This window comes from Homarus americanus, unplaced genomic scaffold (genome assembly GCF_018991925.1).
Source record: "Homarus americanus isolate GMGI-L3 unplaced genomic scaffold, GMGI_Hamer_2.0 scaffold39675, whole genome shotgun sequence".
NCBI lineage: Eukaryota > Metazoa > Arthropoda > Malacostraca > Decapoda > Nephropidae > Homarus > Homarus americanus.
The window spans coordinates 5540237-5558553 of record NW_024736071.1 but is presented as its reverse complement, the minus strand read 5'-3'; the positions used below and the strand labels follow the sequence as shown (position 1 = coordinate 5558553).

Below are 18317 nucleotides of genomic sequence, written 5' to 3'. Positions count from 1 at the left end.
GTAATGGTTAACAGATGGTCACAGTCACTGATAAAATATAGAAAAAAAGACATACAACTGGAGACACAGAGTTAAGTAAACTTACCTGGTAGATGTGAGACTCCATGGAGGCATTGACCACTTGCCCGAGGCTTGGAGTGAACACCTTAGCTCGAGTCATGCTACGGATGTTCTCGGAGAAAGCTAGCAGGTCAGTTTGGGACCCTCTCACCAGGATCACTCGCAGAGGATGCATGGACTAGGGTAAGGCAAAGATCTTTAAAACTATCAAAATAAGATGATTATTTTTTGTAAACAATGATAGAAATATTTTCTAAACAAAAAGGTTTCCTTAAGGAAACAGAAAATTATATTGCTTTAAATTTATGAAAAGTCACTTTTCTCACTGATAGCAAAAAGACAGTTCTCCAATGACATTTGGATCCTTTAATAAATGATAGTATAATTAAGACATTGATATATCATGATAAAGAGAATTGGTCATAACAAGAAGATGAAAATTGGGATGTTTTAAACATTCTAAATAAAATATAAAGTTAAATAATACAGCAATTGTAAGGAGTTTTTGGTGTGCTGGTGTGTATGTGTACACTCGCTCCTAGAAGTATCTTTACAATTTTGTTTGAGACAATATGACCCGTTGGAAAAAGGACTTTCACAACCCTACCAAGACAACAGGACTCATAGTGATCATTTTGAATTCCATGGGACCTCTCCATAAAGAAACCTTCAGAAGCAAGTGTATATAAACAAACTATTTTGGTACAATACAAGTATTATAAGTTCTTTTCAAGACCTTCACATTGAAAAAAGCAAAAACTTACTTTTACTGGCATTACATAAGTTGTGAAACATGCAAGGACAAGATGGATATCTACAGGATAATACTATAAAGTTGAGTGGTGAAAGGTAAGTGTGTGTACAGTAAAATTCAGAGGTACAGTAGATGAAAGAAGGAAGTGAGAAAGTCAAAGAGGGCTGGGTGAAACAAGTGCAGTATTTCTCACCATAAGAGGTCCACCAACATGGAATACTCACCCTAATTTATCAATGAACATCAGGAATAAAATTTTTGAAGCAGTTGCAGCTTCTTCATCAGTGCTAACAAATCTTAGTGTGTTAAATTACCTTAAATCTACTACAGTGTTTCTCCACAGGTGGATATAGTGTAGGGGCTACCTATTGGTCGACAACTTAATCTGATAAAGAATCATAGAGCACACACACAAAGTCTCACCTCCACAATTTTCCGTATACTTTCTCCATCACTACGACCCTCAAAGTCAATAAAGAGCACCTGGGCTGCAACTCTTACAGTCACTGTCTGCGACACACACTTGGATGGCACCTCTTCCATGTCTGAAATATTTAAAAAAATTAATATAATAAGTCTTGTGAACATGATAAATCTCCTGACTTTAGCTTATTAGAAAACATAAGGTAAGTTATAATATGAAGTCCCAAGACTCACTCAAGAATAAAGTAAAAGAACAAAGTTAGACAAATTTATGTGAAATTATACAAACAAATAAAACATAAGTCACCAGAATCATCTTCACTTTTAACTCATAATCACAACACCAACAACTCCATTTTCCAACAAATACATTTCCTGTACACAGACAAAGTTCCCTCTGAAAAACCAGCACGTTCATCGTGGCTAACCTGAGCACATTAGCCAGCTCATCAAGCAACAGCTCAATAGAGCAAGTCCTGGGCCGTGCCAAGCAATATGTGTGATATACAAGGGTCACAAATTTCAGTGATAATGTTACTCACCTTTTATTACACTGCCCTGGACTCAGCAAGGTCGGCAGCAAATGTATTCAAGCATTCACTGTGTTGAATGTCTGAGTGAATGCTTTAACACAAAATATGTCTCCTACATCATTTGTTGTTATATGTCAGCTTATATTTTACAACTGTCAATTCAGATTACAAAACTTTATTTATTGACCTTCATACATCACCAGCAACTGAGAAACTGTCCATTTGGACAGAAAATACTGTACTGTACTATACTGGACTGTATAAGTGTATATGCATACTATACAGTATTTCATATTCATGTCAATGACAATTCACAAAAGGCAATAAAATATTAATTCTGTACAATAGGCCCTTCACATATGCGGGCTTAGCATACACGGATTCGCAAATACGCGGATTGCCCCGCCGGAGGAATATTCTGTACATTGAAGTAATTGAAGTACATTCAAATCGCGCGCAGCACCGCACACCGCCCGCCACCCCACACACGCGTCACGCCACCCCGCGCTCCCTCACTCATTCAGTCTCGCTGTAACCACGCTTGGGTTGACATCAGCATTGTAGGTCGACCCTGATTTTTTTCTAAAAAAATCGTTAATTTATGATATTCCTTATTCATAGGTCGACCCAAGTTTTTGAGGGTATTGGAACAACAAAACCTTCAGTAAAAACACTCTACGTCCTATAAACTGAGGCTCGCTGTGCCTGAAACACAGAGTGCCAAAGGCAAATTGTTTACCATTTATTATTAAGACACTTTACACTGAAGTGCGGGTAGTTTCAACAGAAATATTGTATATTTCCATTCAAATATTTATTCAAGTCAATTAGGAGGGAATATTTTTGTAATACAACAGTTTTTTAACTGAAAACCAGTACTGCACACTAATGTACAAAAATTTTATCTCTTGAGCAAAATATATGACGTTTATATTCAAATTGTTGGCTGTCTTGCAAAGATTCCAGCAATGCAAATTATAATCTCCTAACTTTAGTCCGAGATATTATATAAGATAAAAACTGTAAGCCTAAATAAACCCCTGGCTGAGCAGATTAGGGAGGGAGGGAGGGATGGAGCCAGCCAGCCAGCCAGCGAGGGGTAGGGGGTGGGGTGGGTTGAGGTGATATGTTTGACAGTTTGAGCCGAAGGTCTCTGTGTGTTTATTTAACAGTCCTACTACACTTCTCCCATTTTAAAATGCCACTGAAATGGCCTGGGAGAAAATAATTAACATTGCTGGGATTCTTGTAAGACACCGATTAATTTGAATAGCAACATGCTCTAATTTGCACCAGGCATAACAATTTTAGTACCAAAATGAAATTAGTACATGTACACTCCAGCTTTGCACTAAGGTCATTTATTTCTTTTAGTACAGTCTGTGCATGTAAATGGATGAAAATAAATGAATAAATTTATGTAAATCTACCCAAAAATACAGTTGAAAACTTTATACTGTATTATAAAATGTACTACACAGTATTGTACACTAGTGTACTACATTTTTATATCTTGAGCAAAATATATGACGTTTATATTCAAATTATTGGCTGTCTTGCAAGGAGTCCAGCAATGCAAATTATAATCTCCTAACTTTAGTCTGAGATATTATATAAAATAAACACCTTAAAGAATAAAGTTACCGGTATCACAAATCTTTTGTCTGGGAACACAAGGAGGGAGGTAGCCAGCGAGCATGGGGGGGTGGGAGGTGACAGTGTGGTGTTTGTTTATTTATTTGAGATAGGATGTGACAGTTGGCACTGAAGGCCTACTGTTTATTTATCATTAAATAAGAGTGACTAAGCTCTTCTCATAATTTGCCACCCAAACGACCTGGGTGAATATAACTTACACTGCTGGGATTCTTGTAAGATAGTGATTTATTTGAATACCTGTATAAACAATCTATATTTGCAAAAGACATAACAATTTAAGTACCGTAATCACTTAGTACATGTACAGTTCAGGTTTGTTCCACGGTAAAATCTTTTGAACAACGAAAGAAAGCAAAAGTCATTGTTTTCGTCATGATTTTATCCCACTTTCCATTGAAATATGTACGTCATTTCTGCAAAAATATTACATTTACATATTTATTTCTGAGAATATATTCATTCAGTCACAGTTAAGGTAAAATATACTTGTGATGTAATAATTTAATGAAAATACCCGGTATTTAGAAATACGGCATCGTAGTTTTCTTTTGTTTCAAATTTAATTAACAAAGATTGATGTTTCAAACGTAATGAACAAAAATTTATGTGCAGTATCTATAAATAAACTTTAAAAAATTAATACTTTGTTTTACATCGTCCTGTGCATACCATACCAAGCATTTGGCTACTTTGGGCTTGCTATGATGACGCAAGAGATCTGCCCTGGCAACTGTACCGACACTCACAGCTAGTGGTGCGTTGGTGTGTCGATTCCATTGTTTACTGGAAGTTACTGGTAAATATTTTTCAACCTAACGAAACTATTACCCGTTTAGAGGTCTACCCCCAATTTTTTGCCAAATAATTTGGTCTAAAAAACTCGAACTACACACAGGTATATACGGTAAATAAGGACATGGGGGGGCCAGGGTTTTTTTTTTTTTTGGGGGCTGCAAAAGTACACGGATTTTTAACATTCACGGGTATCTCTGTTACCTAACCCCCGCGTATGTTAAGGGCCGACTGTACAAGTAATATCTCCAATAGCCGGAGTCCCTCATAGCCAGAACTATTCAATAGGCAGAATTTAAATTTTGTCATACCCGTTTTTGTATCACATTAATTGTTTCAATTAAGTTTTGGAACTCTTTAAGTGGCAGGGTTTGATGTAAACACTTATACCTGTTTTCTTGGGTCTATTGTAGAAGCAGCTATAAACACAGATATTATCTGAGAGAATAAATTATGAATTCTCTCCAGGGAAGTGTTGTGAATAACACTTGAGTTATGTGTCTCACTTCCCTGTCCAAGTGGTAATTATCAACTGACCTCTCTCTATCTGAAAGGGGCATGGGAGCGAGTCGGCTGTTTTGATTAATCAGCTGACCTGTACTCGACCTTTGAGAGAGTTACAAGGCCAGCTGTTTGTCGCCAGTAACGGGTCAACTCATTTGTTGAATAACTTGATGAATAACTTGGTGTTATTCATTTGGGTGAATATTTACATAAAGCAAAGGTTATGTTACAATTTGCTTTTAAAATTTCCAGAAAATTTCTCTTAATTCGGAGTTTGGGAACAATTTTCCGAGGTTGAAAATCAGGCGCACTTTCTTAAAATTTTTAGAAAATTCCGGAAACACTCTAATTTTATTTTCCGAGTCTGGGAGGAAATTACAAGGATGAAATAATGCACAATTTCCGGAATATTTCGAGAAACATTTCACCGATACCCGGAAAATTCCAGGGATGGGGGATTTTTTCTGGGTTTGAGAGAGTCGACTCGTTACCCGGAAATCTCCCATTCCCGTAAGTGTTCTGCACCAAGTGTTGTGGCTAACAGGGATATATCACTGTACAGTAATTTTGAAATATCTTGCTAGCAGACATTGCACCCACTAATCCTGTCATCTAATGAGGTGGGGGAAATTATGTTTTCTTCAGCCAATTGAATGTTTCTTTGTTTGATATTTATTTACTAAAACCCTTAAAACTCATTTAGTGAAACTTACAGTATTAAAAGAAAATTTATGCTTCTTTAAGAAATGAAACATTAAAGACATGCCTAATGTTTTTACACTGAAGGATGCACTCCAGTACTGTGGGTACAGCACTGGACAAACAACCAGTGAGGAACAGAATAAAGTAAACATTTCTTAAGATACCATTTTTTCCCCCTTCAACACTAGTTCAATCATTCCAAAACACTTTTAGACAAACTATATGTTCACTACATTGTCGGCCATCCGTGATGTCTTGAGAGCGACTGAATCGGAACTCGTGATACAGCCACAGTGTCCAAGTCATCACCTGCTCAATATTATCAACAATTTTCCATTAAAATTGGCCAGTCATTGACATTACTGTATTATTATTGTAGTGCAGTAAAATATTTACCTCGCGAGTTATGGTTATTGTTATTGTATACAGTACAGTACAGGTAAATTTGGTAATGACATATGCTCAATTTTATATTTTTGGATATTTTGAAAATGTATTCCCCACATACACTCAGGGAAGGGAGTATAGTTGTGGATAAAAATACTGTACAGGTACAGAGGGAGGGGATGTATGGGAAGGTAGGGGTAGATGGAGACTTGGCGCTGTCATACAGACATTGAGATCAAAAGTCTGCAATTTCTTTTCACAATTTTTTTTTAAGTTTAATTATGAGGAAGGAGCAGCTTAAACTAACAATGAACAATGTATTGTAAATAACTCAATACACCAAAATAACCCCCCCCCCCAAAAAAAAAACACACATAAAAGTTGAGTGTTTGAGGAGGCCTTTCACCACCACCCTGATGCTACACTGTCAAGTCACCACTGTCATGGGTTGCGTTAAGTCTACCAACGCAACCCAACTCCAATGTTTGTTTTACGGAAGATACGACACCAGGCGAGCCGTGACTTCGTCATTATTATTTCATTAGTGGGTATGTAAGCCAGTCTATGGGGGGGCAATTGAGACAGCGTTGAATTGTTCATCATGTCATTTTTAGCCAGTGGGCCTTAGACCATGGGTTAGTAAAGACCTCCTGCTCCATAGACTTAAGAACAGGGGTCATACAGTGCTACCACGACACTATCCAGAGACTGTCAGTGCTACGAGTTTGTGTGTGCAAACCTCCAAGATTGTTATTAGGTCTAGCGACTAAGCATCCTGCAAAGAAAAAGGATCACTGGTGATGGCCTGCTTGCTACAAGAGCACACCAGGCCGGCCTAGTAAATTTAAACGGTTAATTTTCCAAGTTGACAAACTTTCCCTTATAAAATTATGGCATGAATGTGAATGAATCACCTACCCATGCAAATTATAAGTCATTGTATGGAACTGTGCCAAATAAACGTAAGTGCAATTATCTGCCCGTATCTGTGATCCCTATCTTATGATTACTAAAGGTAATGACTGATTGGTTATGACTTAGAAGGATGTTGGAAATTAATGAAATTCATTAAATCATCATTTATCAACTATACAACACAATAAATGTTGGAAGTGGAGTGAAATTCTACGTAGTGATACATCATAATCTCCTGGGTGAGCAACCAGTGTGAAAGTATCTGAACCCTATGATAAGAAAAATACATTCCTGCATTTATATCGTGACGCCTCCTCCCATAAATCACTTCCCTCCATGATAAAGTCTTTATGTCCCCAACTGTACATCATAGTGGGCAAGTAAAAAGAGATATACAGTATTAACTAAATTTCATGAAAAGGGAGAAAAAGATAATAAAAGAGTAAAAGAAGTGGAACTAGGAAGTAAAGCAATGAATCAAGAATTGTAGTGAGAATAATACAGACAGACAACAGACAGAAGAATTTGTTCCCTTATATAATGCTGTTACTCACTCATAATATCTTCCTCCTCATAAGACAGTTACTCACCCATAATGTCTTCCTCCTCATAAGACAGTTACTCACCCATAATGTCTTCCTCCTCATAAGACAGTTACTCACCCATAATATCTTCCTCCTCATAAGACAGTTACTCACCCATAATATCTTCCTCCTCATAAGACAGTTACTCACCCATAATATCTTCCTCCTCATAAGACAGTTACTCACCCATAATGTCTTCCTCCTCATAAGACAGTTACTCACCCATAATATCTTCCTCCTCATAAGACAGTTACTCACCCATAATATCTTCCTCCTCATAAGACAGTTACTCACCCATAATATCTTCCTCCTCATAAGACAGTTACTCACCCATAATATCTTCCTCCTCATAAGACAGTTACTCACCCATAATGTCTTCCTCCTCATAAGACAGTTACTCACCCATAATGTCTTCCTCCTCATAAGACAGTTACTCACCCATAATGTCTTCCTCCTCATAAGGAATCTGTAGATCTAAATTCTCTTTGTTTTCCTCCTTCATGGATGCTATGTCAAAGTCCTCTAGGTTAATGAACTCTCCATAGTCATCTCCTCGTACCTGAAATACACCCATTGGTGGATGGAGTTAGTGCACAGGAGAGGTTCAAGATGCATCAACACACCACTGTGGGATATGGACTGATAAAGACCTCTTATTAAGATGATTACATTATGAAAGACAAAGTGAAACTGGGGAAATTTAAAAGTCAACAGGAAAGTGAACGTTTCTCTTCAATGTGTTATCAAACCAAAGTCATGGCATAAAATTCCCAAGCATTTAGTGTGGACAAACAGCTGGGTAGTCAGATGTTATGACTAACATGACCTTAAAGTTCCTGTGTATAAGATGGAGTGAGTCAGTATAGGCATGATTAAAGTACTGTACAAGGATAAGTTCATAGAGTCACAGGAAGATATTAGACTAAGTACAGTTGGAGAATTGGGTAAAGTACTGCAAAAGAAGATAATAAGGTATCAATAAGTGACAAAGTGAACAGTTGTGAAGCATTTGGGTGAATGTAAACTGTCCAAGATTATTCTCATTCAATGCAGTACTCAACATGAACTGTGAATAAATGTATTTATTGGTTTGGTGAGCTTCTTCCCTTCCATATTATAGTCATAAAAGAAGTAAAAATAACACTTAAAACACTCCAAACTCAGATGGTAGTAACTCAATTGATCTCATAATCAAAAGAAGTCACCCTAAACATGAGTTTAAAGAATGAAAATAAAATACAGTGGTCCCTCGGTTAACGAACGGTTCGATTCACGAAATTTCGGTTAACGAATTAGCTCTCATACAGATCTTCAATTCGGTGAACAAACAAAACTATGATTCACGAAATCCTTACGACAAACACGTTTTGTTGTGAGCATCAGCTGATCGGCTAGTCCGCCAATACAGTAATCGGTTGTATGTTTACATTCGTTTCCAGTGGAGTAAATATCAAGAAAGTTGTGCTCTTTAATATTTTTGCATTTTTTATATTAAAATTATTAGTCATTTTAACATTTATTTAACATATTGATAATATATGCAGTACAGGGAAGTAGTTTTTTGTGTGCCCATCAGCCGCTTAGCTCACCCACCAAAGAGTCTGTTTAACTTTGTTTACAGTGGAGTGAACATCGATTTTGTTGGAGTCTTGAATATTTTTGCATTTTTACATTAAAATTATTGCTCATTCTGAAATTTAGTTAACATATTGATAATATATAGTGCAGTGCACTGTTGATTTAAATATAATAATCTTGAATTACAGCTAGTAAACTTAAAATTATAGTGGTGAAATTAATGCATCAAGCATGGGTCCCCTGAAAGGTGATTTCTCCACCATCCTCACTTCCTTCTCTTCTCCCTTCTCCTCCACCCCCACTTCTAATTCCCATCATCATCATCATCATCAACCAGCAACCTTCTAAATACACACCTCAAAGTAAGTGTACTCTACTGCAATTTGTTTATGCTTTGTATGTATTTTTCGGTGACCTGGAACCAATTACCCAATATCCCATTGAAATAATGGATTCGGTTAACGAAATTTTCGGTTAATAAACAACTCTGTGGAACGAATTGTGTTCGTTAACTGAGGGACCACTGTATACAAAAACACCAAATTAGTCTTTTCTCATCTTACCTTTTCTTCATGAAAGGGAAACATGGGATGATGTTTGCGACTACGGAACATACTCTGGGTACCAGCCTTCTCGTGTAGCACGATGATGTCATGCTTGCCAGCTTCCAGTCCTTCCTCACCTTCACTATCACTGGATGACTCCACCCTAACCCATCAAGAGGAAATATATCTTAATTATCTATAAACTGCCAAGCACTGCTAATATTCTAAACAAAAAATAAATATCAAGGATTGACCATGAAATGTTCTTTTTTATGGCACTCACACTGGTGTCAGCCGTAGTTAATGTTAAACCCAATACAGTACTGCTAGCTTCACATGAGAACAAAGCAGCAGGGAGGTACTGGGAAGATACCTGTATTGGAAGCATGATGTGTTGTCTGGTGGTAGACCCTGCTGCCATATGTGACCAAGTAACAGGTTGATGATCTGACTTTCTGCCTCATTTACACACAATTGCAGGGTCTCATTTGTTTCTCTTACTTTAACAACATAACATACATACAGTCGGCCCTTAACATACACGGGGGTTACGTAACAGAGATACCCGTGAATGTTAAAAATCCGTGTACTATTGCTGCCCCCCCCCCCTAAAAAAACCCTGGCCCCCCATGTCCTTATTTACCGTATATACCTGTGTGTAGTTCGAGTTTTTAAGACCAAATTATTTTGCAAAAAATTGGGGGTCGACCTCTAAAAGGGTAATAGTTTCATTAGGTTGAAAAATATTTACCAGTAACTACCAGTAAACAATGGAAACGACGCACCAATGCACCACCAGCTGTGAGTGTCGGTACTGTCGCCAGGGCAGATCTCTTGCGTCATCATAGCCAGCCCAAAGTAGCCAAATGCATGGTATGGTAGCACAGGACGATGTAAAGCAAAGTATTCATTTGTTAAAGTTTATTTATAGATATTGTACATAAATTTTTGTTCATTACATTTGAAACATCAATCTTTGTTAATTAAATTTGATACAAAAGAAAACTACGATACCGTATTTTCATTAATATATTACATCACAAGTATATTTTACCTTAACTGTGACTGAATGAATATATTTTCAGAAATAAATATGGAAATGTAATATTTTGGCTGAAATGACGTACATATTACTGTACAGTGGGAAGTGGGATACAATTATGAAAACAATGACTTTCGCTTTCTTTCGTTGTTCAAAAGATTTTACCGTAATCGCTCTTCGAATGGTTTTCAGTTAAAAAACTGTTGTAATCGTACTGTATTACAATAATATTCTATCCTATCATTAGCCTTATAATCCCACAACTGAAAACCATTCGAAAAGCGATTACGGCAACATCTTTTGAACGAAAGAAAGAGAGAGAGTCATTGCTTTCGTCACAATTTTATCCCACATTCCACTGTAATACGTACATCATTTCAGCAAAAATATTACATTTCTATGTTCTCAGAAATAAATGGTAGTTTTGTTGAAACGTAATGTACAGTATTTAATATTAAAATGCAAAAATAGCTATAAAAACAATTAATACACTCGTCCCTGCTCCTGCATCCAAGGTCACCTCACCACTCCTCCCAACTCGCTCCCTCCGCTCCCTCCGCACCGTCACTACTGCCGACAACAAACACAAATGTTTTGTGAATAACTGCACCTCCACTTCCTATGTACAGTACTTGTACTGAACTGTACTGTGCTGTGCATTTTTACAAACAATAAACATGGCAAGAAAAGCTATTAAAAAAAAAGAGATAAAAATTTCACTTTACTGTACCGTACCTCTCCTCGGCGACAGGGCGGGGGTCATCGGGCTCATCGTCACTCAATTCCATAACGGGTGGTGAAGTGGGGGCGACGGTGGATTCAGCTGCTTCCTCACTGCCGCCAGTGATTGATGGTGTTAAATCTCTCCTTCGGTGATCAAAGAACATGGTGATGGGGAGTTGTCTCTTTCTTTCATTTCTTCCATGATGTTTTTGTATGGAGCGAAAACGTCATCCATCCTTCGCATGAATTTCAGGGCACGCACCATGGAGGGGTCCATACTATAGGCCAGGTTTTTCAGTGCCTCAATATTCCTGGTCATCTCCCCCAACTTCTCCACCGTTATTTCTTGGTGCTCTTCCTCATCCTCTTTCCCTTTCGCTTCCTCTTCCTCGCCTGAGTCTACTAACTCCTGTAGATCCTCCTCGGTCAGCTCAGTGTCGTGCTTTTCAATTAGCTCCCTAATCTCGTCCTCTGCCATGTCCTGGAAGCCTTCAGCAGCCACTTTCCTTGACAGTGCCAGGGTCTTTCTGAATATTTTCATTAAAAACCATCAAAATCATTTTCCTTGTCATCGTCTTAAGCACCAAACAGCTCCTCCCAGTCTTCTCCTTGAACAGGGCTAGAGGGTACGCATTTTTCGAATCGTTTTCAATTAAACAAATGTTACAGCACATGTATATTTTACCTAAACTGTGCCTGAATGAATATATTCTCAGAAATAAATAGTAGTTTTGCTGAAACGTGATGTATTTCAATGTAAAATAGGATAAAATACATGACGAAAACAAAAGACTTTACCTAACCTTACAATGTTCAAGAGATGTTACTCGTTTTTTTAATAGTTTTCGGTTAAAATACTGTTATATTACAATGATATTATATTCATACTGTGCTTGATATACTACATTCACGGAAATGTAATATTTTTGCTGAAATGACGTACGTATTACAGTGGAAAGCGACGAAAACAGTGACTTTCGCTTTCTTTCGTTCAAAAGATGTTACCGTAATCGCTTTTCGAATGGTTTTCAGTTAAAAAAACTGTTGCATCACAAATGAATTAGGATAGAATATTATTGTAATACAACAGTTTTTTAACTGAAAACCATTCGAAAAGCAATTACGGTAACATCTTTTGAACGAAAGAAAGCGAGTCATTGCTTTCGTCACTTTCCACTGTAATACGTACGTCATTTCAGCAAAATATTACAGTTCCATATTCTCAGAAATAAATAGTAGTTTTGCTGAAACGTAATGCATTTCAATGTAAATTAGGATAAACTACATGAAAACAAAAGACTTTACCTAACCTTCCGATGTTCAAGATATGTTATTCGTTTTTTTAGTAGTTTTTGGTTAAAATACTCTTATATTAGTGATATTCTATTCATACTGTGCTTGATATAATACATTCACGGAAATGTAATATTTTTGCAACTACAATGCTGATGTCAACACAAGCGTGGTTACAGCGAGACTGACTGAGTGAGGGAGAGCTATGCGTGTGTGTGTGAGGTTGCGGGAGCGGGCGGTGTCCCGTGTTCGGTGCCGCGCGCGAGTTGAATGTACTTCAATTACTTCAATGCACAGAATATTCCTCCGGCGGAGGTCAATCCGTGTATTTGCGAATCCGTGTATGTGAAGGGCGGACTGTATATTGTTTCTCACTTTTGATCTTTTATCATTTTTGTATTTCTTTCTTTATTATCATTATTATTATTATTATTATTATTATTAGTGTTATAATTATTATTTTAGTTTCAAATTTGTATTTTTTAGTATAAATGTGATTTACTATGAATTATTGTTATTACATTTTCGCCCCCAGGCCCCGATTTAGGTCAGTGACCTGTACCCTGGTTGGCTAATCCCCATAAAAAAAAAAAAAGTTGTCCTCAAAGTTTACTGTCCAATTTGTCATTCACTTGCCATGAAGATAGGCCCTGCCTTCTATGAATTCATGCATGACTTCAATAAACTTAGTCAAATGGAACTGATTGTAGTCAAACAGTACCATACAAACTGGTATCTGGTTCCAGTTTTTAAGAGTGAGAATTGCCCTAGGTCCAAAGCCTTTACCCGTTTAACAAAAAAAAAATGTCCACAGAATGTTCATGCTTTCACTACAGGGATGCCTCTTTTAATATCTTATTTAGCTAATGCCAAACCATTTTATTCAGCTTAGATTGGACCCCATACACAAGGGGTTAAGGGTTCATAGCATTCATCATCAACTATTTTACAGCCATTTTCCACATTTGTATGGGTTAGCTATGATTACCTGATGGCAGCTTCTATGCTGCACAGTCTCTTGTAACCTTTAATTAGGTTCTTAACCCGAATGTAATTTCTTATGCCCTCATATTCCATGTCATTTTTGGCCTGCCCATGGCTCTTCTTCCTCCACATTTCAACTCCAATGGTCTTCAATCTCTCCACATGTTCAAACCATCTCAATCTACCTCTATACAAAACTTCACCAATACTCTCAATCCCTAAAAGATATTATAAATTTAAAAAAAAAATTCATGTAACCAAATAAAATAATTCACAAATAAAGAAGTACTGTATATTATTGCCTATATACAGTACAGTACTCTAAAAAATGACAGCCATCATCATCATCATTTTATGGCCGTTTTCCACACCTGTGTGGAATGCCGAATATAAAATAATGGATGCCCCTCGAAATCGAGGATGGCTGGCGTTAAGGCCACCTGGGCGTGGATTTGTTTAGAGTGTAGAAGCTGTCGCGAACACAACAACTACAGTCGGGTATGCTATAACGAACGTAATTGGTTCCAGAACCTCGTTCGTTATAGCATTCGTTCGTTATAGGATTAATCCGTTCCAGGCCCCCAAATACAACCACTTAACACTGAAAAAATTCTGTGGAAAATGTAAAAAATACGGTACTTTATCTTACCTTAGTGTTATTCAGCATGCAGGTACCCCTAAACACTGGCACATCACTATCACTTCCACTGGGAGTCTTGGCTTTAAGGTCCTCAAACAATTGTTTAGCCTTCTCACAAATTATAGCTTCACTAATGTTACCACCTGCCATTTCTTTCTCCTTTATCCACACTAAGAGTAAATTTTCCATCTCTTCAATCACATTACACTTTGCTTTGCTAAGTCTAAAGATTCCCTTAGCCACTTGCACAGTTTTTAACTCCTCTTTATTCTTCAAAATCGTACATATAGTCGATTTAGCCATCCCATATTCATCACTAAGTTTCGCAATGCTTCTTCCATTCTCACGTTTCTTTACAATTTCTTTCTTAGTTTCAAGGGTTATTAGCTTTCTCACTCGCTTTGGACGACTCATTGTTACAATTGTATACTTGTATAACAAAATAGTTATACAAATAACGCGAATTTCCACATCAAAAGACGAAATTTCAACAATAACAGTGGTGCACGGGCTACACAATGAGACAAAGATGGCGCCTGACGCTCTTGTTGTGGGTCGCGGTACAACAATATTCATGCGCCAGGCGAAATAGTCCCGTATTCATCCGCGTTCGTTGTAGGAGTTGAGTTCGTTATAGCATTCTCAATTTTATAGGTAAAACCGTTCGTTATAGGAATATTCGTAGTAGGATCCGTTCGTTATAGCATACCCCACTGTACATCCTAAGTTATCGAGCTGCATGACCCAATGTCGAGGAATAGTTCGAGAAGACTGGACAACTCACCAACAGCACTGGTGAACCATTACCCAAGAACACGATCTGCAAATTGTTTAACATCCAGGTCCCCAATTACTGCTGGGTAGACAGAGGAAAATGGAATAAAGAAACTTGCCCATAGTTTCACCTTGTCCTGGGATCAAACCCGGGACAACTAGCTTGCGAGGAGAGCATGCTGACCATTACACCACTGGTTGCACAGGTCATGCAGCTCGTTAAATCAAGGTGTGGTTGTTGTGTTGGGGACAGCTTCTACACCTTAAACAAATTCAAGCCTAGACGGTCCTTGGGCCGGCCATCCTCATATGCCCGATAACAAGGTCCTGGTTGCATGAAGCAAATTAGAAGCAAGTTTTATGGCTGATTAGCTGGATGCATTGCCTATCATCAACTCACTTTTACAGTGGGAACTGGACATTATAAGTAGGACTTGGAAGTGCCCTCTTAGCAGGCAGGGCTGGGTCACTACCCTGAGATAATCAAACATTACCATACCTACCCTAAAACTCTCGACCTGGAGCTGTCATGTCCGAGACCTTCGTTAAGTTTCTAAATGTGAAAACTTACTCTTCCATTTTAATTCTGTGTTGTTGCTGCTCTTCCTCTCGCTTCTGACGGTAATGTTCATCCAGCTCGGGTCCCTCCAGCTTCATTCTTCTCTTCTCCAAAAGTTTAAAGGTTCTAATCTGTGGATTATCTATAAGTCGTCTTGCCAGTGTGTCCGGCCCAGTCCTGTAAATAAACCCTCTTCTACAATTATACCATTCCACATCTGATTATACAGTGTATAACTAGAGAGCAAGAAAATTATGAATATATTTCTAATGTCAATACATTACTTATCATACATAAATTGAGAGACACCACAAAACATAAAATTGGTGAGCACATGCCCTGTTAGTGTAGTGAAGCTTGGTATATGCAGAAACATAAATTGTTACAGTGTAATGCCAAAGTCCTTTGACTTGAAGGCAATACATAAAAAAAATTAAAATGCTTACATAACTTATGAAATAGTTAATATAAAAATAAAATATCAGACCACTGCATGGCTGGTGGGTAATACAGCCTAGCTGAAGTAACAGTTGTGGCTCTAAACAGAATCAAACCATTATGAGAACTCTTGTACATACAGGATAAAGAAAAACCTTTTATTGCCTCTCACCCCATGCTAAGTTCATGACTCTCACCAAGAGCATGGTTCTAGGTCCAACAGAACCTCAGTATGGGTGGCTGATACCCCCTCCCAGAACCACCCTCAAGTGCGAATATCCCTCCTTAAATTTGTCGTGTGAATTTTAATATATTTTACTTAAAGAAAGTGTTGAAATGATCTCTTTTTGAGACATTAAAAGGTTGAATAAAGATATGTCTTTACTATCAGTCAAAATAATTGATGAAGAACTCATTTGCTAAGATCATGTAATTTACTGTAATAATCAAATTAAAGTTTACAGAGACGATGCTTTACAGGGAAAGGCTCTGATGGAAACAAGAGCCAGACTCATAGTGTACAGTATTAAAACCCAGGGAAAGACTCTGATGCCAGGTCTCCCTTCTTACACTCCAAGTAAAACAAATGGAGAGAGAGAGGAGAGAGAGAGAGAGAGAGAGAGAGAGAGAGAGAGAGAGAGAGAGAGAGAGAGAGAGAGAGAGAGAGAGAGAGAGAGAGAGAGAGAGAGAGAGAGAGAGAGAGAGAGAGAGAGAGAGAGAGAGAGAGAGAGAGAGAGAGAGAGAGAGAGAGAGAGAGAGAGAGAGAGAGAGAGAGAGAGAGAGAGAGAGAGAGAGAGAGAGAGAGAGAGAGAGAGAGAGAGAGAGAGAGAGAGAGAGAGAGAGAGAGAGAGAGAGAGAGAGAGAGAGAGAGAGAGAGAGAGAGAGAGAGAGAGAGAGAGAGAGAGAGAGAGAGAGAGAGAGAGAGAGAGAGAGAGAGAGAGAGAGAGAGAGAGAGAGAGAGAGAGAGAGAGAGAGAGAGAGAGAGAGAGAGAGAGAGAGAGAGAGAGAGAGAGAGAGAGAGAGAGAGAGAGAGAGAGAGAGAGAGAGAGAGAGAGAGAGAGAGAGAGAGAGAGAGAGAGAGAGAGAGAGAGAGAGAGAGAGAGAGAGAGAGAGAGAGAGAGAGAGAGAGAGAGAGAGAGAGAGAGAGAGAGAGAGAGAGAGAGAGAGAGAGAGAGAGAGAGAGAGAGAGAGAGAGAGAGAGAGAGAGAGAGAGAGAGAGAGAGAGAGAGAGAGAGAGAGAGAGAGAGAGAGAGAGAGAGAGAGAGAGAGAGAGAGAGAGAGAGAGAGAGAGAGAGAGAGAGAGAGAGAGAGAGAGAGAGAGAGAGAGAGAGAGAGAGAGAGAGAGAGAGAGAGAGAGAGAGAGAGAGAGAGAGAGAGAGAGAGAGAGAGAGAGAGAGAGAGAGAGAGAGAGAGAGAGAGAGAGAGAGAGAGAGAGAGAGAGAGAGAGAGAGAGAGAGAGAGAGAGAGAGAGAGAGAGAGAGAGAGAGAGAGAGAGAGAGAGAGAGAGAGAGAGAGAGAGAGAGAGAGAGAGAGAGAGAGAGAGAGAGAGAGAGAGAGAGAGAGAGAGAGCATTTACCGTGATGTTAGGATGATGGTATTTTTAGGATTGGTGGCCCACTGAACAAACAGTTCTCGTGCATATCCACATTCCAGGTCGGGGAAACTTGCCAACACAACCTAAATACAATATAATGTTTAGGGATGAGTCATATGCATCTGAATTCTTATACTGTACTGTATGAAACAAGGTGACATAAATTACACAGTATAATACACTATTTCCCAACACTTATCCTTTTCTTTTTATCATTGATGGTTCATTGTTCCACAGAGCATTGTTAATTTGTTGGCTGCTGCACATTCTCCAAATCTTTATGTTTTATACATTGTAACTTACACTCTGCTTCCAACGTTTATCTTTTCAAATGCACCATTTAAAAAAAATTGTACACATCACTTAGTAAATTTATCCTCATTCTCATCACTCTAATTTCTAAGAAATTATTCAATTAAATTCTTTTTCCACAAACTTCATACTAAAATCAAGTCAGCAAAGACTATTACAGTACCATTATGTGATAGTCACAACACCAATCACATTTTTGTTAGCCAGTGTTTTAAACAATGCTGTTGAGTCTCGGATGTTGGTGTATGGATACTATCAGCATTTGCAAGAGGGAGAAATTCTTGTACAGTAACTAGTTTGTCCTCTATAGTACAGCTGCTCCCTGACTTACGACGGGGTTAGGGACCCAAATCCAGGTCGTAAGTCCGAATGGTCGTAAGTCCGAATGGTCGTAAGTCCGACATAGATAAAAAATAAATAAATAAATAAATAAATAAAAAATCTACAATGAAATACAGTACAGTAAAAGTAATAAATAATGAGGAATGGATACAGTAGTGAAAGTAATAAATAATGAGGAAT

General features: G+C 38.1%; 1 protein-coding gene across 1 annotated transcript in view; it reads right to left on the bottom strand.

Annotated features, from left to right (window-relative positions):
• Positions 1–18317, bottom strand: part of LOC121871761 (probable cleavage and polyadenylation specificity factor subunit 2) — a 53938-nt gene that overhangs the window by 15054 nt on the left and 20567 nt on the right. The window contains exons 9-14 of the mRNA XM_042374199.1: positions 17466–17566; positions 15464–15628; positions 9455–9599; positions 7752–7872; positions 1238–1359; positions 86–238 (exon numbers count right to left, since the gene is read on the bottom strand). Coding sequence (XP_042230133.1) covers positions 86–238; positions 1238–1359; positions 7752–7872; positions 9455–9599; positions 15464–15628; positions 17466–17566 — 807 coding nt within the window. The remainder of the gene's footprint in view (positions 1–85; positions 239–1237; positions 1360–7751; positions 7873–9454; positions 9600–15463; positions 15629–17465; positions 17567–18317) is intronic.